This window comes from Platichthys flesus, chromosome 6 (genome assembly GCF_949316205.1).
Source record: "Platichthys flesus chromosome 6, fPlaFle2.1, whole genome shotgun sequence".
Classification (NCBI taxonomy): Eukaryota; Metazoa; Chordata; class Actinopteri; order Pleuronectiformes; family Pleuronectidae; genus Platichthys; species Platichthys flesus.
Genome location: NC_084950.1, coordinates 18,673,733 through 18,701,134, shown reverse-complemented (window position 1 = coordinate 18,701,134; position 27,402 = coordinate 18,673,733). Strand labels below are relative to the sequence as shown.

Below are 27,402 nucleotides of genomic sequence, written 5' to 3'. Positions count from 1 at the left end.
ATGTAATTCAGCATGCCAACTTATTATGAACAGAGCAGTGTGTCTTTCACTTCTCAACCTGCAACATAACATGTGGCTGCAATGTCCCTGAATTTTTCAAAAGTCTTCGCCTCATATCCTAAAAAATACATGTCAGTGTTGCTTATTTGAACATCAATGTAAAATAACAGGCGAAGAAAAAAAGCTCTTATTCTTTAATCCAGCATGGATCAATTCAAAAGTTGTTTTCAGTAGATCGAAAACTATACTTTTCTAAGTAGGCCATGACCAGAACTGAAACAATTGATTTATTGTCAAAGGAGAATTTTAATCTAGACTATTTTTAATATTCCAGGAACCATGAAGTCACTTTTGTGAAACAAAAAGGCCAAATGCTCACTGGCTGCAGCTGCATTATTTTGTGAAAACTGATTTATCAGTACACATCAAACAAATAAATGATTATTCTTTTAATTATATTAACATCCATTAGTTGCCCACCTCGTGTGAGACTAACATATCTGTGTGACATCAGATCGACTTTGTTTGGCCATATGTTGGGAAACTAGAACAACACATGAGGAAAGTCATCAGTGGTTCAAACGTCAGTCATGTCCATGTTAAATAAAGCTCTATATTGTTCATCCTTTGTGTTGCTGTGATTGTTAATCAGCACCAGCAAGTAATCCATGGATGTGCATGTGTGATACAATGCTCCTCACAGAGAGCTATTTCAACAGCGTCACTTATTTCAGGCTGTTTTAAGTTAAGATAAACCTTAGTGATCTCTGACACACAAAATCTTGATCTTGTGTGACGGTCGTGGCTGCTGTTGGTCTTCAGAGGAGTGCTGGTGTTCAGTGGAGAACATGTATGGGGCCCTGACATGAGCTCCAGTCTCTGGAAGCCCCACAAAGGTTTTGTCCTCAACACCCACCTGTCTGGCAGCTCCAGACTCCGACCCGTGCACAAAGACACGCCGTGAATCTGCTCGTTAAAAATCAAATCACTTCTGCCGACTAGATGTCAAGCTGTTCGGGAGACACTTCTGCTCTGCCTCAGTACTTTGATTAATTACACGCTCGCCGCTGGATCAGAGCGGTCGCACTTAGATTCAGCCGAGTTTAGCCACGTTTTGTCAGAGACCATGACAGTCAGCGTTGTGTACGTCATGCAGGCCTGTCATGCTGCATCAGAAGGGAGTTTCCTGAGGGAGGTGGAAGAAAGACCAAAGCTAACGGCACAAAAGGCAAAAGATGGTTTTGTTGTTTCCACAAAAAAAGATTTCACGATCTGCGTCGTCTGAGAGGTTGAGGAATCCACACTCAGGTCGTCTAGTCATGAAGTGTCCTCATGTTCAGGACTTAGTCAAAATGTGCTGAAGTACATAAAACATCTTTCATGTATCATTACTTTAACTAACTAGGTCACTTTTACTCCACTTCGTGTATCATCGGATATCTGTACTTCTACTTCTACTTTTGCACTATATATTAAAAAATGCATTGCTTTTCATGTTCATTTTCTTTTAATTTTTCATTCTTAAAATCGATCAATAACAAGAGTTGTAAAGATAGAGATAGATTTGGAAAATATTTTTAATAAATTGTATTTGTCCTTTTACCAAAGTAAATTATTTAAGTTTTCCTAACACTACTGGTTGTATGTTAAACTTGTACAATTTTTCATAGTTTATAAAAAAACAAAAAAATCGATTAGGCAAGTTTTTAAATATTTTTCGCAATCTCCAATTGCCAATACTAATATTATCCATCATTTATTTGTTCAATAAACTGTGTCCTCACATTTTTTATTGTAATGACCTTGAAATAGTGGAAGATTAGATTTTCTAACCAGCACAGCTACTCCATCGTTACCCACACACTCCACTACCACACAAGTGAAAAAGCTAAAATTGATTTATTTTTATTTGTTCTAAAGTCAATCCAACAGTTATGTGACAGCCCCTGTATGCATATGCCCTCACCCTAATTCTACACATTGCTTTACACAATGAATCTCTTGTGCTGCTCGATCAAGAGTCCAGACACAACATGTTTGCAAATGCAAAAAACCCACTTGATATTTAGATTACGGATTACGACTCACGATCATCCATAAGCATGTGAATTCCAGCTATGGGCCATAGCGATGAGGTCTCCTGAGACTGTGGTGAGATGATTTGCTTCAAGGCTCTTTGACCTAAGACTGTCTGGAGGCTCTTTGCACACTAAGCCTTGCTTATTTGTAAACAGAATGCTTTGCTGAGGTTCTCCTTGCTTGCCCTCCGCCCTCTGAAGAAAAAAGCTCTTTGCACAAAGAGGCCATTCTCACTGGTGTTTTGTACCTTATTTCTACATCTGATCCTCCAAATGTGTTGTGGATTCCTTCATTTGCGTTGGATTGAGAAAATAGAGCTTCCTTTTTCTTTGTTGCAAAAAGCATGCCTTCCTGAATGGCATGAAGTTCATGTTTGATCTCAATTTTGGTGCCCAGACCACCAACCTCTGCGTTAATACACCCCTAAAAAATGCTGCATGAAATCAAACAAGCCTGGCAGCAGCCCTCCAGCTCTTGGCTGTCGCTAACGCTCTCACATTCTCCCTCGTGCTAGTCTGTTAACTTTCAGAGCTACCTCCCTCGGAAAACATGTTCATTAAAGTCCCAGCAGGAGGCCCTACATGGGCTTCACCCTGTCATTGACCGATGCATGAATGACTCAATATGCGTCTGGATTTGTAACCTGCGAGGGCTTAAGAAAAAGCCGGGGAGACAATGGCAACTGAGGCAAAGCTACACAGCCTTCAGTCAAAACAAAATCTCATTGTTCATGTTTTCCACAGTTTGGCAGCTAGGCATTCCCTTGCCCACCTTCCCCCACCCCACAAGGCTCCCGAGAACCTCGTTCTGCCGTCCCACCCCAGCCTGTGCTCCACCAGCTCTGAGTGCTGTTCATAAGGCTGGTAATTAAACAGGGCTGCCTCTCAGTTTCTGCAGCTCCATGGGGGGAGTCCCTCCATGAAATATACTCCTCAGTCTGAGTCCAGATGGCAGCTGATGAGGGATTATCTCCTGGCAGAGGCATGGCATACTCCCTACCATAATCTTCAATTAGTTCAGTTCACGGTGATATGTCGGGTGAACCTGCCACTACCTTTCCCACGGCTTCCCCAACAACGCCGCACCAATGTCTTGATAATACACCGTATCATTTTGGTTTGTCAAACACAAATTATCTTGACTTGAATCAATTTTATTTGTTTTTGAAAAATACAAGTAATACGATGTACACTTGGATATTAAGTAGATTTCAGGTAAATCCAACATTTACAATTCAATATATTATAATATTTATATTTTTGTATTCAAGTATTGGTAATTTGCATTAAAAATAAATGATAAGACATTGAAACATGTTGGGCTAATAAATTACAGCTCGGTGAACTTTGGTGTCATTACTCTTTCAGTTTCGATCTAAGCTGTTGGAAATGTTTAGTGTGGTGTAGTCTAAGTCCCTCTCTCCATGATCAATCATTTCTCTCTAAAGTTTTTGACAAATTTCTGATGCAAGAGTTAAAATGTAATTCATAGGACTACATTGTCTATGAAGTTTATTCTACTTATCAAAGCAAGAAAAAGCTGATCTGATCTGACTGCCTGTATATGGCCCAGAAAAAAGAAAGTCCTGCGGCTCTATTGTGAGTGAGAGTTGGTGTTTAAACAGTGTTTTATACCAGCTGCCAATTAGGTGGGGAAAAAAAAACAAGAAAGACTTTGGAAAGTTTTCAGACCCTCAGTCCAACCAAAAGGAGGTGGTGATCTCTGTCCAGGTCAAACAAACCAGGGTTCATTGCCCCTTTGGCATTTCGTATTGTGTCTCAACAAGGTTGCAACACCCGGTTTGGGGCAGTTTATCTCATTCTTACAGTCTGATCCTCAAGCTCCATCAAATTGGATAAGGAACATCCTTTAACTGTTGTCCCAAGATCTCTCCCGACTTTGTCTGGACTTTGTTTCGGTCACTCAAGGAAAAGGTCAGAGTCTTGTCTCAAAGCCACTTCAGTGTTGTCTTGGCTCTGTGCTTTAGGATAGTGATGCATTTAGAAGAGAACCATTCCTAGGTTCTAGCCAATCCCTGTCTCTGCTGCTGAGAAGCCCACTTCCTCCCATACCAGGATGCTGCCACCAAATAGTTTAATTATGTCTCGTCAGACCGAAGAATATATTTCCTCATGTTCTCCTTTAACAGCCACTTGGAAAAAAGCAGGGCTGTCATGTGACTTTAACTCAAAGTGGCTTGTGTCTGGCCACTCTATTATAAAGGCCTTATTAGTGAGGGGCTCCTGAGAGGGGTTATCTTTCCGGGCAGGTTCTCTCATCTCTGCAGAGAACTTGTGAAACTCTGGTGGAGTGATTGTTGGCCTTTCTTTCGTACTTGCTCAGTTTGGGAAGACAGGCAACTCTTGCAAAAGTCCTGTTGCTATTATATAACAGATTTGTATTACTGAGGCCTCTGTGCTCATGGGAACACTCAAAGCTTAAGAAATAGTATTTTATACCTTTTCTCAGGTCTGTGCTGCACCATCATTTTGTGGAGTTCGACAAGTTATTTGAACTTTATGTTTTTTTATGAGATCATGTTCAGAGGTGCGTACTTTTTCTAAACTTGATCAAATCAAGTCACCTTTCCACAGGTGGACTCAAGTCAAGATCTAGACACATCTCAAGCAAGACATGATGCAGCAGTGGGTGAACTGTGCAACTGTATCCAATGAAAACAAAACCTTCACCTTCAATGTGTGCAGAGAGTAAAGAGGTACTTTCTGAAGCAACTGTATATCTAATCAAGAATAAATGGAAGTAACACATGGAAAATACATAACCACTCTGCCAGCCTATGCTTATGTGGCTCATGTTACTTTGCAGCAGCGTCCTTCAACTCTCTGAGGTGAAACCATAAAAAGTCATCAGCGGTTTATTTACAGGTTGAAAAACAGAGATTTCAGAAGGCGAGTCTCCAATTATAAAAGGGAAAACTCTTAATTATAGCAAAATAGAGTTTAAAAAACCAGCTGTATATGAAACATGATACTTTAGCACATTTATGACACATTCAACTGTTTGAATACATTACATTACTATTTAAGGGCACAAAACTAGGATCATATCTAATGCATATCCAGCTTATTTGTGGCAAATTATAGTTCTGTTTCCACTCATTAATCAGCCAGTTACTTATCTGCCCAACTGATACATGATCATTTTCTTCTCACTCTCTGGGAACACTAATTTGTAATTTGTATGGTACACAAACAGTGGTTTAAGATCATATAATAATACGCCCATGCAAATGGAATAGTATTCCCAGTAGTCAACAGTTTAAAATATGCTGATCTTAGAGTCTACCCTCATTGTGTCTTTGTGTTTAGTAAATATATATATTTAATAAGAATGTTTTCTGTAGTCACGTGGGAGCAGTTTGGTTATTAACAAATTCTCATCATTTCAATTAATATGGAATCATTAGGCTTCAGTATTTATCCTGACCTCATCCTGATCCAATCTGTTGAGTGAAATATAGCTTAATGATATTTATAATAAATCAATGTCATATGTAAAAAAAAAAACACACACAAGGCTGTTAAATATCTTTACAAGCTCCAGTGCAAACCATTCAGTCTAAGGTGCACAGCAGGTCATATTACATTAATACAGGAGGCGAAAAGAAAAAAAAACGCAGCACCACCCATACTGTGAGTCACGATCATGTGGAGAGGGGTCATCTCAGGTAAAGCAGTCACGTGGACTCCCCTGGCACTTCGGGTCTGGCACTTCATCCTATTATAGCTGACAAAAGCTGGCCCATATGCTGCGTGCTGCAAGAAAGTCACGCTGACACTAACACGAGGGCCGGCAAAGCTGTAAAACAAACAAGCCGTGGGTCTCTCCTCAGTTTACCTGTGACCTGTTTTTTAAGGACATGTCTGAAAGGATGAGTGCCTGAGTTGAGCCTAGGTGTGTGTGTCTATGTGTGTGTGTGTCTATGTGTGTGTATGTGTGTTTGTCTGTTTGTGTGTGTGTGGGTCTTGTTTGTTTTCCTTCACAGCACAGTGATAGGCTAAGATAGGCTGGCAGACGTGCCTTAACAAGATGTGGGGCAAGCCTTGATAGCACACCCAGATGAACTGTCTATTTTCGGTCATGGGACTCCATGAACCGGCTCACCCCGGCCGGCGCAAATGAAAAACAGTCGGCTGCAGATTCAAATATCGGAATACAGCGAGAAATCTGGTTTTGTCGCGACACTCATACAAATACATGCAGCATGTATACAAATGTTATCATTTAATAATATCTGTTTTGCATTCCCAATTGCACTCATCATGTGAGTATATATTTCTCCGTGCAGTGCGTTTGCATGTGTCAGTGCACGAGTGATTTTTGCATGTGGCATCTAATGTTTACCTCATGTGGCCTGGCCCTGTTGTTTGTCGGGGCATTACCGCATCTGATCCCCCCCATCAGTGCTCTTGGACCGTCTCCATGTGAGGGATTTTTTTCCCCCCTCCGGCTGACCCGAAAGATCTCTCCTCGATTCAGACGGCCTGTTGGGCCATCCCCACTGCAGCCCTGCTGCGGCGCTCTTACTTAACGCGCCATGTGTTATTCATCACATGTCATGATCTGTCAAAAGCAGCCATGACGAATGATGCTTTTCTGTTTATGAAGCGGCCATGTTGGCCTCGCACTGCAAGCCAGCATTATCGTCTGCAGTCGGCTGCCAGTGCCGTGATGGCTGAGAAAACAACAGGAAAGACATTAGTGTAATTAATGGTCAGACTTATGGATTTATCACAGAACAACACACTCTTTCCCCATTACAGTAATTGATCTCAAAGAACTTGGAGCAATCAACGCTGATCACTTCACAATGCGATTACTGTATATCTCTTACACCCCCCCCCCCCCCGCCCCCCAGAGATGGCAAACATGTACTGTGTGTGTCCGTGGCCAGAACAATCAGTTCCTCTGTGGTGGAACGCTCAAGGGTCAGGCAAGGTCAACGGTCTTCAAGAGTCGGAGGACTGCGAAAAAGACTGTAGAAAAAATGAACAAACAGTATGTGTGGAGAGGAAAATATGACTCATTCGCAAGAAGGCTATTTTTATAGAATCATTCACAGTGTATTTTACTGTAAAGCGCTCACCATAAGCCTTAATCAAACCTTGTGTATCTATTTGGCTTTTGCATCCAGAATGCTCACAAGCCTGTTCATACAAAGCCGGTCCATCATCATGGAGCCGTGCTGAAGACATATCTGCTGATACACCGGAGACAGTTCTGTCCCTCTCTGCGTCACTCCTTCCCTTCCTTCACCCCTCCCTCCGCGCACAGGCCAAATCAGCAACCCGGGCGCTCCCCCTATCCCGGGTGTCGCTTAGCATCGGCATCACCACAAATTTGCTTGCATCACAGACAGAGAGCTGACTCCCCCAATGACAGAGCCAGAAGGGGGAGAGGCGGGGGCGGAGTATGAGTTTGAAACAGCCGAGATGGCTCACGTAAAAGAATTGTCCACGGGAAAAAAAAGAAAAAGAGATTTAAGGGGAAACAGGCATAATAAATCACCAGGCGCTAATGGAGCTCTGTAATTTCATTTTGGCTGTTGGTCTCGTTTTAACTTTTTTTAAATGCATCTGTATTTACTTTTTGCTGTGTAAAGACTACAGGGTATTTGTCCTGATAAAATACATGACCAGGGAGTTAATTCTAACCCCGTGCGATAACTAAACATGAAGCAGAGGAAGGAGGTCGGTGTCAATTGGCACACATGTGAATATACTCAGTGAACTTCCATTTGACCCGTGTGATTAGAAGGGAGCCGGAGCAGCGGAGTTTGCACAGGCAGAGAACGTCAGAGTCGAGCAGTTTATGGCTCTGGGGTCTGCTCCAGTAAAAGGTGCAAACTGGTCTGGATCCAGCAAACACTGATTGTGTACGAGTAGGACATGTGGCACACACTCAGTCAGCGACACTTACTGGGTCAGTGCTTCTAGATTTGTATCTTTCTCCAAACCTTTAAAGCATTTGGGGGAAAAGATAATCTAATTAGCATCAGTACATTTCCTGGACGTTTGCTTCAGGATGCTTGTCGACACATGTAGAAAGCCCAGATGGGGAAATGTTGAGCAAACTTGCGTAAACAAGAAAGCAGTAATTGAAGTTGTAATTAAAACCAATAATAATCTCAATGATCTGACATGCTTAATGATGATTCAAGTTTCTAATAACCTGGGTTTTTGAATTTAATAACCACTATTTCTGCCAGTTCCATTTCACATGCTCCAACACATTTGCTGCAACGTGGGACATTTCTACATGGCTACGATCAGGTGGGAGAAACAAAAGCAGTCAAATGATCAGAGGGCTGGAAACAAACCAGTGGTACGACCAGATTATCTGTACCTGTGGGCCGGTCGGCAAGAGAGTACAGAGGAAAAAAGTCATTATTAATCTCTCATTGCACAGTCGAATTGGCACATCAGATCAAAGTTCAACCACAAAGTTAGTCTCTAAACTTTACAACAGGAAAACTCTACTCTAACTTTGTGTGGAAATAATGGACAAAACTAATCAAAGAATATAGCACGAATCATAAGACATGTATAGAAGAATATCTACATATGTTTGTTCTGAGCATGTCACTTAAAGAATGTTATGAAAATATACAACATTTCTTAAATAAAAATAAATCTGTCCATAATAGTAGCTTGACACAGCAAAGCTTTTCTCTGATATTGGTCAAACTAGTGGGAAATTTGTATGAATTGGGGACTATTTTCTCTCACGGATTCAGGACAACTCTGAGCATTGACAGCAGTGCCTATGTTTTTCATAATGAAGGGATGATCACTGTGGCTGATCGGAGATTTACAGCACAGAAGATGGGGGAAGATTCATTGTTAGATTTGATCTTTTCATGAGAACTCCTGATGATGAGAACAATAATAAATTGCTTTTAGAATCACCAGACTTAAGCTTTGACATTCACCAAACATTAAACTGATGAAGGAAGTAAACACAATTTTTCTCTGAAGACTCTGAAGTCTTAAAAAAGTCAGGTTCCTGAGGAGGAGTGTGGTGACCACAGGACTGTGGTTGTCCCTGGACTAATGCAGGGTACTGATAAAAACCATGCTGCCCTGCGAGGCTTTAAAAGTTTTCCTCCATGCAATCATGGACATGAATGACATTTCCTCACAAGGGAATAATCAGATCACATAGTGCATTTGTAATTACTATGCACATACATATTTACCACCATATATTCCAGATTGTTCACGTCTGTCCACATATTATGAGAGGAGACAGCTTTGACGATTCATTCCGGTCGAGATTGGACCGAGATTGTACAATTAAAGAGTATTTACATTTGTTTGATGCTTAAAGCGCTTTGTGCTGCATGCTAAAACCGAACCTCCAGCGCTGTAATGCACTTTGACTCAGAGAAGTGAGCCCGGGGTCGATCTTTGATCAGGCTCTTTTTTTAATCTTACCAGGGGTACTGTTACTGTACAGCGATACGCCTGCTGGGACTGCAGGAGCCCAGGGTGTCCGAGCCAGACACTGTTTCAATCACACGGCGCGCTGGAATTGGAGGAGATGTGTTCCTCACAATACAGAAAGCCCTGTGCAATCAAGAGTCAGGACGACCCCCCCCACCACCACCACCGCCCCATCCCGGCCGCTTACACACTCACATGTGCACACACATACATACAATCCAGTTGGCAATCCAATCCACTGTAGTGCTGGCTGCAGCAGGGGGGTGCTAATGAAGTTATTAATGATATTCATGTGTGCAGTGGCGTGCAAGCAGGGAGCAGGCCTCCCTCAGCCAGCTGGTGGTTCTGTCTCAACTTTAATTCATGGTGATCAATAAAGCGAGGAAGAAAAGAGAGGAGGAGACTTCTGCTCTCAGCTTTGTCACATAAAGATGAACAACCACACACTTCAGACAATCAGACGATAAGACGCAGAGATTGAAATAATATGGTCCCTTCGACAGGAAGGGGAAACGCAGCGTTTCATTAAAAGATTAGAGGTAATTCCCTTGGTACTGGGGGCAGTGTTGGGACAGTTCGTAACCACAGTTATAGTTAAAGACGGCAATTAAGATGGCGGAGGGGCTGGGGGAAAGACAGACCTCGGCTCGGTGCAGGCCCCACTTAGTGGGGCTGCCTGCAGTGAAGGACCTCCTTCCCTCCACATGTCTGAATGCTTGTCCAACAACTCCCTCTGCTGGGTGTCCACGGGGATCAGAGTCAGGGGTCGGCTCATCAGCTAATCACATCTCTGATTCATGCAGCTCCACGATCAGCTTGTCTTACACTTGTTCCTCTTTCGTTATTGTACTTAAAATATAAAACCTGCTTAAATCTCATCAAAACAAAACGAACAAACTTCTACTTCTACATGTTTTCATTTCACACTAAACTGAGGGGAGACTATGGACTGATTTCAAAATGACACAAGCTCATTGTGTTAGATTTTGTCTTGAATACTCTGTCTCCATCTACTGGGAAGACTCTGCTTGCACTTTGTTTTCCCGTCTTTTCCCAGTGTCTGTGAATGGCAGCTAATCATGTTCATAAAGGCATCAAATTGTGGCTTTTTTTCACCATAACTTTTGGAATTCTCCCCGATATTGTTCATAATATTTAAGAATATTGCACATGGCACTATCGTCTTAGCATTGTTAGAAAAGAAAAGTGATCTTCATGTGACTGTATAGCAGACAACCAATACTTTTTCAAAGCAGATTGTATCTTAGACACTTCAGATATAGATCACGCTGCGCTGAGCTGAATCTGACATATTGCTCTTATTTATTGCACCACACACTGATGGGCGCTGATTCCCAAAGACATCAGCATTCGAATGGGTTCCTGATGACAGCGGTCAAATCTGAATTTCATACCGCAGTGCCAGGATCCAACCACCCATTTACCACCAATATATCCCTCAATATATTTAATCGCTTGGTTTTGAGTGATTTATCTGTCCGACAGCACGCGGCGCCAGCACTGCGCACGTTGGGGAGCCATTATTCTGCTCAAGCCAAATAAAGATAAAGGAAAGACACATTTATTGCCCTTGTGTACCTTGGGACAAAAGAAGAGGAATTGTATTGTCCACATTTGCTATCTGCCACTTTCTGTGCGCCCTCTGCCAGCAAGCGTTCCCTACGAATTCCTCCAGATTCCAGTAAGTTGTGTCAGACAGCTTTCCTGTGCTTAACGGGAAATCTGTCTTTGGGGTGCAAGATTATAACCTCTGCAAACCGCTGGTCAATGGAAAAGTCCTAATCCACTCACAGGCCAACCACTCCCAAGTGTAATATTGGCTCCAGTAGATATGGAGGTGGCTGATTTGACCAAAGAAAAAATAATTTCTACGTTGGATAGAATAAATACTCAGAAGAACAGCCTGTGGGGAACGGAAGAGCCTTTGGTCTTTGTTTTCTTGCAGTCACGTTTGGTTACGTTACGATTGAATTCAAAGACTATAAAATACTGCTCTGAAAATGAATCTGGGCCAAGTTTGTCCCTTTTGATTGACCTAAAAAATCCCTGCACATCCTAGTTAGAGAAGTATTTACATTCGATCTTTTAAAAATGACCAGTTACGGTGTCATCTGGGAATTTGCTGGCTTTCTTCTAATATCCATTTAAAAAATCCCTCTAGACAACCATTAAATTGGCATTTCATGTGTACAATGGCCTCTCATCACAGGCCGATGATGACTTTTACTCTTGCTCTCGGCCTAATTGTTATAAGTCAGTTCAATCAAAGGAGACGTGCTCACAATTCTCTGAAGCTATGCGTGCAGTAAAAGTTGTGGCACCACAGCGAAATAAAAGCCAAATGCGAAGCCTTTCATGTCTCCACAGCTTTAGCTTTTAACAGGTTTTTTTTTCTTTTACACTATGACCGAAAATACCATTGTCATGCCGAAGGGGACTGAGGTAATGGCTCCGACATCTCTGTGGAGGATGGCTCCCCTCTTGTGTCCACCAGCCGCTGTTGTCATCTTCGCCCAAAGCCCCCCCCCCCTCCCGACACTAGACAGAAGGAGGGACTGTGACGGACACAAAGACGACACAGTGAGAGGAAGAGGAGGAAGAAAGGAGGAACTCCCTCAGAGCGGCCAAGTCCAGCAGGACTTTAAAGTGTCCTTTGACCTCTGCTGTCAAACAACCCAGAATGCCCTCTGTCAGCAGGTCTGGCGATGTTGAACCTGCTGGTAGGGCGCTCTGGGTTTGGCAACGCAGGCTGTCACTCTTCTGTCTCGGCGGAAACGTCTTCTTCCTGCTTGAGGGCAGACACCCAGACCGACAGACAGACAAACCGCAGGCAGCCCAGTGCTCTGGAGTTGAAATAGCAGTCATTTCTCGCAGGAAGTCATTGCTCACTGAGACGCTTCACTGCTCAGACACAACAAAGTGGCCTTTTTACAGACACCAACTCGCACACGGGGAGAAAAGTGTGGGGTTAACCCGAGGCCAGGAGGGAGAGTTGAAATAGAGTGTGTGTTGACTGCGCTTGCAAATTGTTTGGTTCTAGTCTTTTGAAGAGCTGGGGAGGAGGTGAAGCTGAGGTCAACAGTCATAATAGAAAAATGGCCTCAGATAATGTATTTATAAGGGACTGTCTCTGTGCAGTCTTGTTTCTCTTTGAAACACTTCAATGGAATGCAAAGTGAAAGTCGATAAGCTGTCAGCGTCTCTACACCAATGCGGCCACAACGACGTCTTCTATGTTTATTGTTCTTGACAATGTCAGTGATTCTGACTGTGACCTTCCAGTCCCAGAATAATCGTATTGTTCTCTCGCTCCTCTGGTCTGGCCATCTCCTCGTCCACTGTCCAGCCTCAGAGGACGACAAGAGTTCCCCTGACCCAAGTTACACGTCAGATTGCTGTTGTGGAGTCAAACAGGCAAACAAGCAGTGTGTGTGGCTGTGTAACGGATCCATCCAAACATTCCTTTGTGTGTGTGAGGCCCCTGCAAGGTTCAGTGTGTGGCCGACACAACAAAGAGAACCTGTGTTTGACAAGCAGCCCGATGCCAGGCCCAACCCAAGGCTCTGCCAGAAACCCGGCACACCATGAACCCACCTGAGGGTGGACGTCCAGCTCGAAGTAAAAATGCACTCAAACACACAGAGTCCGAGTTGGGGACTGTATTCACATGTTAGGAAGCAAATAATACATTTATTTACATTCTAATTCAGATATTGTGACGTTTTTTTGTGTTATAATCTGTAATGTGGTTAGTTGTAGCTCGTTCTCAGTACAGGGATATTCAGCCGTGACATCTGAAGTACAGACAGGCTGTAGAAATGTGGGTTTCGTCTACTATAAGACAAATTAAATCTCTATGTGAAAAAAACACTGACCTGGCTCACTTATCAGCTGTGGCCGAAACTTTCATGTCATGATGCAGGTGGTGACAGGACTTCAGGTGGTTATGATTTCTTTCAGATATCACCTTAGATCACGTGACAGAAGTTCTACTCTACCGCAAACTGATGATGACATGTGAGCAAACATCTTCCACCGGGGAAAACTGTGGGATGTGACTGAACGTTATGGGAAAAGTTCGAAAAGTAGTTTGATTCTGGGTGATAAGTTTTCTTAATGTTTGGTATGATTGGGAAAAAAAGTTATTGAGAATGACCTTAATGTCCTTGATTCAATTAGTTTTAATAATCAATTCTATTATAATAAAATAAAGTACACCTAGAAGGGCGTTCTGAGGTTACATACTTTTGCTGAGGCTGGTGCAATGTCTCAGCATGTAAAAAAAGAAGTTAAAAAGAAAATTCCTGTATCTGCCCATTTATTCAGATCCGCTCCAAAATCTCTCCCAACCCCGAATGTCATGGAAATCAGCTCAGTAGTTTTTACCTGTCCTGCTGACAGACAAGGAAAAACCGACGAAAACATATCCTCTTTGGCAGACATAATAAACAAAATTAAATAAAGTGTAATCAAATCTATATTGTGTAATTTATTTCTATACTTTATGGGCTTTAAACCTGGGGGGAGAAATATAACCATTGCGTAACACAAAATCTTGGCATGAGCCATGATAGGACTTGAAGGATGATTGGTCGAGCTAATTGCTCCCTTATATCAACAACAAATTTTGCTTGAATATCATTTCACATCGGCCCACGTGGAAAAAAAGGCAGCACTGCGGGGAAATGCTTTTTTGCCATTGCTTTACACCGCAGTCTATCAGGCCAGTATTCTTGGGCCTCAGTACAGAGCTGCCAGGCGAACGCCACAGATGGCCTTTACATATTACAGATCCAGCGTTTGATGTCAGGATGGTATATGAAAAGACAGCCGGCTGTGCCAAAACAGAAAAGCCAAGTTCTTATATCCAAACATATCAGGCCATTGGTACAGAAACCTCAATCTGCCAAATGCAACGTTGAAAATAAACAGCATGGGTGGATTGAGGGGAATGGCATATGCAGAGAGGGAGTCCATTAACAACAGCCAAACACTTTTTTTTTAACACGTTTTAGACATTTAGCTGATCAGATTGCTTTTATTCCGGGTTTATCAGCAGAATAATGCCAATTAGAGAATAGACTTGGTTTCAATATAATTAAGATTAAGATTAAGAAAAATTTATTTGTCCCAAACACATGCACAGACATCTGAGGCACACTCATGCAGGAAGGGAAATTTAACCTCTGCTTTTCACCCATCTTGTGAAGGACACACAGAGTAGTGAGCAGCACGGGGAGTAGGTGTTGGGGGAGTAAGGTGCCTTGCTCATGGGCACTAGACACTACACAGATTTTTGGACAGATCAATCCAGGTTCGTCTTTTTTTTTTTTCTCCGTGGAGTCGAACCAGAGACCTTTTCTGCCCATAGTCCAAGTGCCACTGTGCATGCTTGGTTTGATTTAAGGAAAATGGTTTTGTATTTATATAGCGCTTTTCTAATCTTGATGACCACTCAAAGCGCTTTACAGTACAGTTTTACATTCACCAATTCACACACATATTCATACAGTGCATCTATTCGCAGCACTGTGTTACTCTATGGGGGGGCCATTCAGGGATCGAACTGCCGACCTTCAGGTTGGAGGACGACCACTCTACGCCACAGCCGGCCCTTTTTGAATGCCTTTTGTTCCTTTTGTTAAGACGATCTGGAGTATTTTGAAATTATTTTTAAATGAATATCTCAATAACTGAGCAGAGAGTGAAAGTGAGGACAACAAGCTTCCCCTGGCTTTGTGAACTTGGCCTGCCAGCTTCCTCCTGATGGCCGGTTTGTCTTAGTGACCGCCATTGTTAAGGAAAAGAGACAGAGCGTGACTAATACCTCGGTGACCCTGACTGGAATGCCAAAAAACATAATCAATATGCCGCAGGAGAACCCACTGCAAAATGTATCAGGTGCCTTTTTGAAATTCTGCTTGATTTCTCAATGAACTTGGCCCTTGTTTTCCGAGCGCCAAGCCTCCGAGTGTGTGCTTGAATGGCGAGGAGGGGGGGGCGGAAATACAGGCTGTTTGAGCTAGGTGCAGTGCAAACATAGACAGTGCACGGATCATTGTGTGAGACAGAGAAGAGAACGAATGACCCGCTCACACTGCAAACACTCCCAGCTGTTCAGAGCGAGGTTAGCATGCGTGTGTGTGCGCATGTGCCCGTGCAATTGTGCCCATGATAGCTGCGGTCAGATACAAATATGGGGCCACACCTTGAGTCAATGCTCTCTGTTTAGCTTGCGCAGGTATGTAAACTCCAACGCCAAAGCATGCATTTGATGTACCTGCAAAGTTTACCCAAAAGGGGAGGAACGTTAATGCCTTGTTCGGTTTTGCAACGTTATCTCATCCATATTCCTGCCTATTGAGTCCAAACAAGCTCAAAAACATTCACTAATAGCTCCCAGCAATGACGCAGGGCGGTTGTTTAAAGTACAGCAGTCCGTGTCGGGGCGCTAAGAGCAGTCCACGTCGTAAAGCCGACCTCAAACTTACAGTTTTATGTTATTTATGCTTTATTAATGCCTTTTTGCATACTCAAACTGCCTTTTTATGAAAATAAAACAGCAATTATACAGTTGAATTGTTGCTTCTGGACATAGGAAATATGTGGGGACATGGGGAACATAAGCCAGACTGACGTGGACTATCTGTTCTCAGAGCCTTTTCTCATATCCTCGGGCTTATTAGAGGGCAACAGAAAGTATTGCTTGTGCTCGCTCCACTGCACTAAAGGTCCGGGGCCTTTGCTACAGACACAAGCCATATGTCTGTCAGATTTTATTGTGAATGTAAATGCTTGGGTTTCACTCTCTCACCGTGGAGACTGAATGTGGTTTATGGAATATTTTTTTGAAACATCAGTTTTTATTGTTGTTGTATTTTGGCCTTTTTTTCCCTGCTTCTTCTCTGCATTTACTTATCCCCGTCCTCGGCTTCTTGTTTCTCATCTGCTCTCCAAACTGGACTGTATCCATAGGAATGTAAAAACAGCATTACCGTCTATTTAATGGGTTCCATCTCCGACATTGTGTCCCCGAAACACAACACACATGCCTCTTCATGGACGTCCCATTTTCATTCCAGCTGAACGGACCATCTGCAGCCTGTGTCTCAATCTGATTTCAATTCGAGCAACTGCATACAAATCTTTTCTTCAGAGCGCTCTCATCTTTTTGGCGGAGAGAAATAAGCATACCTTAGGGATTCAGAGAATGGACAGTATGTAGCTGTTGTATATATATCGGCACAGCCAGTTATGACATTGTGATCTAGCTAAATAAAAAAGCTTCGGCTCAATCACCCCACACAGTATCAACACACTATTCTTTTTTTTGTAAACCATTTTGTTTTTTTTAATCATAAATTCGCCAGTGGATTACAGATAAATGGTGAATTGGCCTGAATTGAAGTTGTTGAAACCTATTTTTCCAGACCGTGCTTCATCGCGCTTCCGGCTCATTAGCAAATAGTAGCCGGTAAATCAGAAGAATCTGAGCAGTGACATAAAACCAGAAAAAACAAACCATCAATTACTGTATGTTGTTATGTGCGGCACATTTTTGCTGACAGCGACGCTTTGATCTGTTCCAGTAGAATTTATTGCTGCTGGACTATCGCATGCAGTAATCACTGCATATATATTGTATTACTTTTGTGAAAACATACATTTCCAGCTACAGTCACACACATATTAGCCGTGAGCCGGGGCTAGACACATGGCACAGTAGCAACAAATCCCAGTCATTCTCAGGCCTCTTCAACTTGAAACTGGACTCTTTTCTTTCCTCTAAGCCATTTCATTCATTTTACTGAGTGTGCTCTTCGAACAGAGGCTTCAGCTTTGGCTTGCTGTCCCAGACTGTCAGATTTGGGTAAACCGATCCAGCTTCCCTGTTCTGTCTCGGAGCCCTGGCCTGATCAGGAAAACACCCATGAAAGTTTGGCTAGCGGTCTTTGCAAAAAAGTGACCCCTTTTTCAAAATAGCAACATGGCTAATTAGTGTTTCAGGGTTTTAATATGAGAAAAGACACTGTGTGCCCATAAAGCAACAGCTCAAACTACGTAGAAGTTCTCAAAGTGCTATCGAACTCTAGCGAGAGGAGCCAATCCTCAGAAAACCTGCTTTCCAGCGAGAGGGCATGGTGCAGCATTTCAGTCTGAGCTAATCAGCCTCAGCAGGCAGGAATACATCAACACCCTGCCTGGCAGCTCGGCTGGCATGCGTGTGCACACACACACATGCACAAATGAGGCACGACCGACCTGATATATCAGCGAGCATGGTGAGGAATTAATCAGACCACACCCTGTTTCCTTGACCACAGCTGTGACTTAACGGAAGAGGCCAGACCCATTGGCCAGAAGGAGAGGATTGCTTTGGTTGGTTTAACCTTTGACCTCACAGTCAGACGTACGAGGAGACATCTGACATCCAGGTCTCAAAGGTCACGTTCTCGCGGCATAGCTCAGTGTATCCTCTTCCTCTGTGGCTGCTCCCTCTCGCTGGATCTGGAGCTAAATCCGAGCTTGGTTAATTGAAGGAAGTGTTAAGATCAAGAGAACAGGGGGTTAGAGGGAGGTGGCTGAGGGGGGTGTAGAGGGGGTCTTTAGTAAGTGCATAACACCCCCTCCCTCCCTCTTGCCTGGGGCCCAGTGTAGATGCAGTGGACCCAGCCCCAGACACCACACCATGGTTTGGCACATTCTGCATTTCAGTCCTTTCACTGCTTCCAGCTGAACCAGCTCCCATGCAAACACATGGGCAACCGGTATGTTTTCTTATTTAGTTGTTGGTCAGTACGTAATAATATTCAAAAGGACAGTGCGACCTATCTTCTCATGCTACGGCTGAAATATGAATCCATCTGGGTTATTTTTCTTCCTCTCTTCCCAACATTTTCCCGTCCGACGTTTGGGACGCAGAGTGCACTCAGATGAAAAGGAACGGATACACAATGTTGCAATGTTGAAAAAGGTTTGGCTGACAGTTATTAAAGCAATAGAGCAGACTAAGAGGAGGGCAAGAAAAGAGCGCGGAGGACAGCGACTGCCTTTCGCGAGACGGGAAGGGGAGATATTTCAAATACAATGGCCTGTAATGCAGCATAAGGCCCAGGCAGTGATGTGGCGTATGACTTACTCGGATTGATATGTCCTTGCTGACCCACATGCTCTCATCCCCGCCTCAGCTTTTTGAAGTTAAATAAACACTGTGTCACAAGATCCTCCACATACCACCCAAGTGCGCTGTGTGCGAGAGTCTCTGTGTGTGTCCGCGGTGCACGCGCGTGTGAGTGTGTGTGTGTGTGTGTGCACGGTTTGATGCGTGAGTCTACGTGCATGCTTACTGTATGTGTGGATGCCCGAGACGCGAAGGAATGAGTCTGCGGACGACTGACGAGCGTGGATGTGTGCGACGTGTCTGTAATGACAATGGCGGGTGACAAATAACGCTGACGCACACTGTCCCTGGTCTCGGTCCAGCTTTAATAAAAAAGCGTTGGTCCTTTGAACATTTTAATTAAACTAAACAGGACTATCCCCACCCAGGCCTTGATGATGACAAACAAGACCATCTTTTACAGGGTAGACATCAAATACATGTCTTTTTTATGTCATCCTGGGCCCCGCGTGTTGACTTTCATTATTTCAAAAAATCCATCTGGAATTTTGATGGCCATGTTTTGAAGGAAAAGGCCTTAAAACCCACAATGCAGAGATGTCTTGAAACAAAGGTCTCTGTGGTTTTGTCTGTTTCTCGTGGTTGACAACAGCCTGGCAGTCTCCGGGCTCAGAAAGCTCATGTCTGTAATTTTAGTTTATGCCATCATTATTACAACACGTTGACCATTTTTCATGCAGTTCCATGGGAATAAAGTGAATTGATGGTTTATGTGTTCTTTTGAGAAACTGTGAAGAGTCTATAAAATCCAAAGAGAGGAGAAAGGGGTCCCTCAGTGATTTTGACGAGGCGGGCGGACAGCTGTTGGCGGCATCAACAAAAATGTATCCCGATGACATTTGAGTCGTGTCATTAATTAACGGTTAAAAATGTAAGACCAGAGTGGCTTGATAAAAATAACAATTTTAAAAACGTCACCGTCGTATATTCGCACGATCTTGGCCACTAATTCAAGTAGAAAAAATGTTATTGTTGTTGTTCGTGAAACATAGACGAAAAGGCCCACAATTATTTAAATGTGAAGCAGTTACACAAAAGGCACATCATAATGTGGTAAGTGATTTATATTCAAAGTATGGGATGGAAAAACATTCTATTATTTCATTGTACCGAATTATCTACCTCCAAAGCTCCCTATAGTTTGAGTCTTCAATACTTCATTATATTACTACAAGAAAAAGACAACTTCTACACTTAGCACCAAAAGACAAAAACTTCAAAACTTGTGACACTGTCTAACTTGCGATCAGAAATGTATCCTGCAACGTTTCGGTCACGACACTGTGAAGCCATCTTTAATAGGGAGTGGCCACATGTCACAGGTCACAGGTCACCCAGTAACATTCCCAAAAAATTGAAGGTTTCATTTGCAAGTGAAACTGCACAAATGCATTTAAATGAGAAGTACAAAATCGCCAGTAATTGAAATCGTAATGTATCATCATGATAATAAATACAACCCGGTCCCACACAATTACAATAAACTCTTGCCTACAAAAACCATAATCCACTTTGCTTTTGTCAGAACAGGACAGCATTCACTTGACCAAGCAGATCACCCTCCCTGCAGATCCCATGTGTGAACACATATAACATAGCATATAGAAAACAACACAACATATAGAAAGTTACAAAAATAAATATTAATAAAGATACAACAACCCCATTTCTAAACCGACTCAGAACCCTCGTCCATGTCAACTTCAAAATGCAGATACAACTAAACTCAGAAAAGGACTTGAAAAGAAGTTGCACATGGCATCAATGCACACAATTTAAAATGGACACAATGACATTTGTCAAATAACCTAGATAGTAGTTGCACATATTCACAGGCACCCAAACATAAATATGTATTATATTCAGTCAGATTCAAGCTTTAACCAGATCTGCAGTCTTGATATGGACTCTCCTGTAGGTGTCCCATGACAGTGAAGAGCTCTATCTCTGTAAGCTCATCACTTCAGCAGTGTCTAGTTGCCACCAGAGGGAGTCTTCTTCGTCAAACAACAGCTCCCTAAGGATGTGACTCTGTATTCTCAACATCTGCTCAAAATTCACATCATCCGGACTCAAGACCCCCCAAGTAATGGGACTGTTAATATTGTGTTTGTGTCATTTGATTCATGCAATGCACTGTTAATCAAAGTGGCTGACAGAACCCCCCTGATACATGACGCCACATCATTATTATTAGTCATTATCCGTCATGCATTGGTCTTTTTTTTTTTTTTTTTATTCCCACAGCTGGAAAGTCATTCCTCGTCTGTTTGGCTTTATGGGCCTTACTGTTGTGGTGCAGTCCATCCGGGGAACCCCCCAACTGGTGAGGCAAATACCCACTGTTGTAAGCAACAAACACCAGCCTCGGCTGGAACAAGGACCTATAAAAGGGCCATTGCACCCGGTTCCTTTTAGTTTTCTGTACAACAACTACACGTGCAGAGCACAGTCTGCAAGCCCGTCCCATCCCCTGCATATTTCCATGCTGCAGCAGGAGGAGGAGGAGGAGGAGGAGTGCAGCCCCTTTGTTACCTGTAGAGCACCTGGATGATGGAAGTTAGTAACGTGGACTGAGCTTGAGATGTCTTCAGATTGCTGAACATGTTTTAAAGGTAGTGAAACGCACGGGGTTGGCAGAGCACTGCAGGAAGCGCACCTATACTGGTTTTCTGACTGCAGGGCGCAGGAAATGGGAATTGTTAATTAGTGCTCTGTCGTGAAAGTAGGGACGAACAGGAGGCACTTCCTCCAAGAACTCAGTCACCTTGCAAGTCCGACCCTCCCTCGAGTTTCACTTTGGAGTTCCCTGGCACCTCGCAGCTCCTCGCCCAGCATCTCACCTGTGCCGCCGGACCATGGATTCCACACGGCAGAAGGTTTCTAAGGCGCTTCGGATCGACGTCGCGGAAAACAGGCAGCGTACGTGCATCTGGAAGGGTTAGAGGGAAGCTGCCAATGTGAAGGAAAAACAGTGCGACCACCTCACGTTACGGTGCATGGCCCCTCGACAAAGTGGCAACGATCATGCACAAGCCCCTCCGAAAGCGGAGCGTCTACGTGTTGCTGTGTTTTGGCATCATTTACCTCCGGCTCGGGTGAGTGTTTGTTTGTCTTACCTGTGGTTCGCGCTGCTCACATGCGCAAAAGCTGAGCTTCAAATGTATTGCGACATAAAGTCTTTACAGGGAAGCATCGAGTGCCCTCTGACCTCAGTCCTCTAAACGCGGAAAATATTTTTAACAGCAGGTGTATTTAAATATAACTTCCATATTTTAATAATTCTGTGAATTCAGACCTGCGTGCGTCGTGCGTAAAGGTGGCAGATTAGGTCTCACGCCACCAGACTAATATGATCGATTCGTGTATTGTCTGGCAGGGTGTGTGCGTGTGTGTGTGGGGTGGGGAGTGGGGGGGTGGGGGGGGGATATTAAGTTCACCTCAGGAGAATCTTGCTCCATTGTCGCACCAGATCATTTGAGCCGCTGTCTCCGCTCCAGATCCAGCTCGCCCCTGCATACCTTCATTAATAGCGGCGGACTGAGTTGTATTTCCACATTCCATTGCCCAGTCGGAGTTTTTACCTGTTTTGCAATAGCTCACCTTGATGCATTAAACACGGAGAGACTTATTCTATTGCTTCCTTCTCCAGAGCAGTGCTTCTCAAGCATGATCACATATTAGGAAACCACACGCTCACGTTACAATCCTTACAGATTATATATCTGGTGTTGTTTTGTATAGATGTGCATGCATAGGGAAGCAACATTTTATGGTTATGTGGTAAAAATACTTATGCTGAATAGTAAAATTTACTGAATAGTAAAATTGATCAATTTCAACGTTTGATGCTTACCACCTGGAACTTTAACTACAACCTAAATGCAATATACTTAAATAAATAATAAACCATACGGGCCCAGAATACAGTGAAGGGTGCAACAGTGTAAACCTGGTACAGGATGATGCAGAAAATAAATATATACTAGGCCTGCTAAAACCCTTGAGTCACTATAATAGATTATTAATAAAAGAACTTTTTTTCGCACTACTTCCTCTTTTTGTTTTTTTAATAGCCTAACCAGTTACGCATGAAACAACCAGAGGTAACAGGCGATCAATCCCATTTTTCCTTTTTCATAAATAATTTCTAAAATGATAGAGTCCAGTTGTCTGCACAACAATAAGGCACTTGAACTGATTTCAGAGCTTCCTCCCGCCGCCGCAGTGAATCAAACAGACAGTGTCAGCCCTCCCTCATGTGGAGTGAAGCGTGTAAACTGACTTCACGTTCCACAGATGCTCGTATCATATGACGGTAGCACCGACATGGTGTGTGTGTGTGTGTGTGGGGGGGGGGGGGGGGGCAGTCATCTCCAAACGTGTTTTCTAACCCTGAGCAGTTAGCTCATTCCTTCCATCCACCTTTTCTCTCTCCCCCTGTCTACATCTTTCATGGTACCCTCCTCATTTATAGTGGCTGGAGCCTGCAGGTGTTGAGTGAGCGTCACGATGCTGCCCCCCCCCCCCCCATCCCCCCTCACCCCTTTCCAAAGCCCTGCTCTAAGCTCCCAAGTGTTTTATTTCCATGCGCATCAGATCCGATCACGGAAAACACAGAGGGGGCTATTTTTATACCTTTCACATTTGCATAGGTCGTTGCGGCAGCGGTGCAATCTGAGGAGATGATTGTACAGTTTTTACTGCAGGGTCACAAAACGAGTGTTTGAGTATAGCAGGCCATCAAACGGCCCCGGAGCGCGGCAGACAGCGCGCACATTGCAGACGCCTATAGGAATACTATAGTCTCACCACAGGAAATAATAAGGTCATTGAGAGCCATATCCAAGGCCCACAAACATGCTTTGTCTCTGTGTGGAAATATCATAGGAACACTTGCTACCAGAGGTCTCGATGCTGCAACGATGAGCCATTTTTTAAAAGGATATCATACGAGAAGAAGGGGGGAAACGTTTCCTCACACAAAACTCTCAGAGACCCACACAGAAAATATAACGAGAATCGTTTCTGTCACATTCTAAAGACATTTTTCTTGCGTGTTAATATCGCACCAAGTTGTTGATTCAGAGTGGCACATGCTGATTTTTTGCACATGTAGCTGCGATTATGATGCGAGGGCCAGCCAGCGTCTGTTTGTTTATTTTTGGGCTGGATGGTGGTGGGGGCGGAGGAGGAGTGTGTGTGTGCGTGTGCGTCGTCCTCAGTATGTGTGTGTGTGTGTGTGTGTGTGTGAGGAGGGGTGCATGAATGAAACCTCGCGCAAATCCAGCGGGGATCGGATCAGTGTCACCCTATTGTCCCGGTGTGGCAAAGTGGGCGGATATCGTAGTGTCTCTCCCTGCCCAATGGCAGCCGCGACTCTCATGAGAGCAGGAGAGAGCTCCTCTCTGCCATGCGAAATCCCTAAAACCATCATCATCATCATTCCGGCTCAGGAACCCGCAGTCCTGTGCAACAGCCTGCGCCGCTGAGAGATGACAGAGCCAATCTCAGCGCACACACGGCCCTGGGAGCTCGGAGCTGCTGCGTAGAGCCGCCGCACCAGAGAGACTCGGGAGACGCACAGCACCTCTCCTTCTTCTCCTTCTTCTTCTTCTTTTTCTGATTTCAAGCCGAAAGGGACTTAAAGCCGTGAAATTAAGGGATTTTTTTTTTGTTTTATCTCAGTCCGAACGTGGCCATTTGCTCAATGTCATCATGATCATCTTCTCGTCGCGCAGTGTACTGCTGTCAGTCTACTACCCGCAGATCTTCCTCATCCTGACGAGTGGCAGCTACCTGTAAGTCTGAGCCAATTAACGGCTCCTTGATGAACTCCAGACAGCGGCGCGCTCAGCCGCACTCAACACAAAGACGCGGGTTCGGTTCGGCTCCTGTTCAGCCTTCTGACCGGATAGCGGGGCATTATTTCAATTTCTCCATTAAACGCCGTTTCTGAGATACAGCGCTCATAGATGTACGCGTCCACAGCTCGGAGAATCGGTTGAACTTATTTACTTTGTGCCATTAGAGCGCAGGGGAACAGGCGGAACAGCAAAGCAACTTTGACAGTGAATTGAATGTAATTGTAGGGGATGGTTCACACTTTCTCATGGCACGCGTGCGCAAAATCTCATATAGATTCACAATGAGGACGTTCATTAGTGGAAACGTCTCCGGGATAACGATCCATGTGGGAATAAACTAATTAGCTGAAAACCTTTACGCGCTTTAATGTGCCGTCTGCCGGCGGACAGGAATTCCTTGTGAGTAAAAGCTGCGATTGTTTGGATTAAAGTGTCGAGTTGCAAACATTTGTAAAGATGAGAAAAATAAAACGACTTGGTAACTGCTACATAGAACCGCTTTGGCCACAGAGTGGCAGAGATGTTCAAGACAATTGGATGCTGAGAACCAGTCTTCTGTGCCTGGTGCGCGGATTTTAACTCAGTTCTCCTTTTTACGCATGCGAGCACCGTTAACCTGTCAGAGCGTGTGAAAGATTATCTCCGCGCATGACGTCACCCCTGCTTGATTCTCTGTGTTTCGATTGTTATCGTTTGAACCCGCGACTTAAAATATCTCCCTGCAACGTACAGTGATTGACACTGTAATGCGCTGTGGCTTTGAATTAAAGGAGAATTACTCGTGCAGGACAACACTGGCTTTCTTGAAGCTTCAAAAATAATTACTTACCCCGTGCTCCCTCCTTTTTCTGCACGGAGACCCCAAACCTGATGCCGAAATAGATGTGGTTTTTGGTTTCCATTTAAAAGTGGGCGACACGACTCGATGTAGTGATGGCTTGCACGTTAAAGCAACATGCCATTGTTGGTTTTGATCATTTCTGTGTTTTCTGCTGGGCATTAGCCAAAACAATGTTCTGAGGAGAAAGAATTGAATATGGCTTCAAAATCAATACAACGTCTCTTTTTTCGAAACCCGTGATGGCACTGTAAAATGTGTAGAGTAGTGGGCGAAAGGATCTTTCCATCCAGAGCTTTTGGGCCACTGCACACTGGTTAGACCAGTGTGGATAGAGTAGCTTAAAACAGATGTAAAAAGGATTTTATGATACCAAACGGCATTGATGCACTGCATGCTCTTGTGTTTTCAACAGAGGGGAAATCATATTCATCACTAAAACAACAGGTATTTCCCCGGTCTTACAAAAAAAAGAGAGAGAAGGGGCATTTACTCAATTGACTTAGTTAAAGTTGTGTCTCTGGCATTTTTGTGAGTGCATTCCTCAGCAGAAGATGCACGTCCGGGAGCTTAATAGCATGTCAGCTAGGTTCAAAGTGTTCCATGTGATGGAGTAGGTGGCTGTGAGCACACTGTATGTCGTGACGTAGAGTGTATCGTCTCACTTAAGGCCACACTACCCCGCCATTAAAAAATCTGTAAGCTCCCCTCACCACTGACACTGGTTCAGAATAAAGTTTTCCCCAAAGAAAGTAATTTAGAGTCAGGCTGAGGTTGGATGTCAGACGGGTTTTCCTGCAGTTAAATTTTTGTAATCAATATAACATAGACGGAAAACCATTGTTTTGTCTGAAAATCCTCTTTAACATTGACGTTAAAAACGGTGTCACCTCAAAGTGTCTGACACATATTGAATTTTATCGGATGTACTGCAAAATGCACATACGCAAATAACACCTCTTATGTTATTTGCAGTTTAGGGTATATGCACTATATGGTAAAACAAAAACTGCCACCTGTTGCTTATAAATTTCCCAGCTCCTCTCTCTGTTGCAACACTCTGAATGATACTTTAAATCACTCGTCCTGAACTGTATAGACTTGATGTTGATCATCCAAACAGGCCACATGTGTGATGTGTGCTCTCAGTGTAGCTAAGGTCTCTGTTGTCTGTCTGTCTGATGGAAGTGTGTCCGTAGGCGAGCTGTCCACAAGCCGCTGGCGTACACACACAGTATGTAACGCTAAGCAAACAGGATCGCATCTGTGCACTTTGATGATGCAGGGATTTAAAAAGCTTAGCTGTGGAATTCTCTGTTTGGTGTCGTCTGATGGTTTGGGTTTGCCCGTGGCATAGACTGTGATTCTGTGAATTAGCCGGTGAAAGACGTGTGAAAAAGCCAAGAGGGGAATACAGGAGTTGTGTTTGTAAGATTTGAAAACACTAGCGTGCTTTTGTATCAGTTTCTGTGCAGGGAACTGAAATGTGATATATGCATTTTTATGAGCTGGAGATTGTATATAAGCAGACCGGATCTGTTCATCTGTAACACTCATAATGCAAGAAAGTGGATTTCTGCAGTTGTGCGCTCCTTGTTTTCAAGAGCCTGACCTTTTGGTTTGTACAGACGTAGATGTCACCGTTGCCACGAACAACCAGCACATACAGCAGAGGGTCAGAGGAGTTCAAGCCTGTTTAACAGCTGAGGGAGCAAAGAGGGGTTGAATGCAGCCCGCGGGCCTGAGTGTTTACCGTGGACACTGAATGCACCTGATGAATTTCATCTTTTGTAAGACAAGTACTCAGTTGTTGTTCAGCTACGGCCCTCAGTTTACAGTGTAGTGGTGCAAAATGAATTGTCCTCTTGTACCGAGGAGATCTTGCTTGTGATTCTCTTTTTAAATAGTGGAAACAGTTCACACAATGGCACCTTTAATATTTTACTGTGT

General features: G+C 43.7%; 1 protein-coding gene across 2 annotated transcripts in view; it reads left to right on the top strand.

Moving 5' to 3' along the window:
• Positions 1-21,288: 21,288 nt before the first annotated feature.
• The window catches only part of wnt7bb (wingless-type MMTV integration site family, member 7Bb), a 31,323-nt gene continuing 25,209 nt past the window's right edge, over positions 21,289-27,402 (top strand). The window contains exon 1 of one of the 2 annotated variants that reach the window (XM_062389970.1): positions 21,289-21,845. In XM_062389970.1, the coding sequence (XP_062245954.1) occupies positions 21,775-21,845 (71 nt within the window). In that variant the 5' untranslated portion in view covers positions 21,289-21,774. Of the gene's footprint in view, positions 21,846-24,093; positions 24,549-27,402 lie in introns of those variants that run through there. The other variant, XM_062389969.1, reaches the window with a different exon arrangement.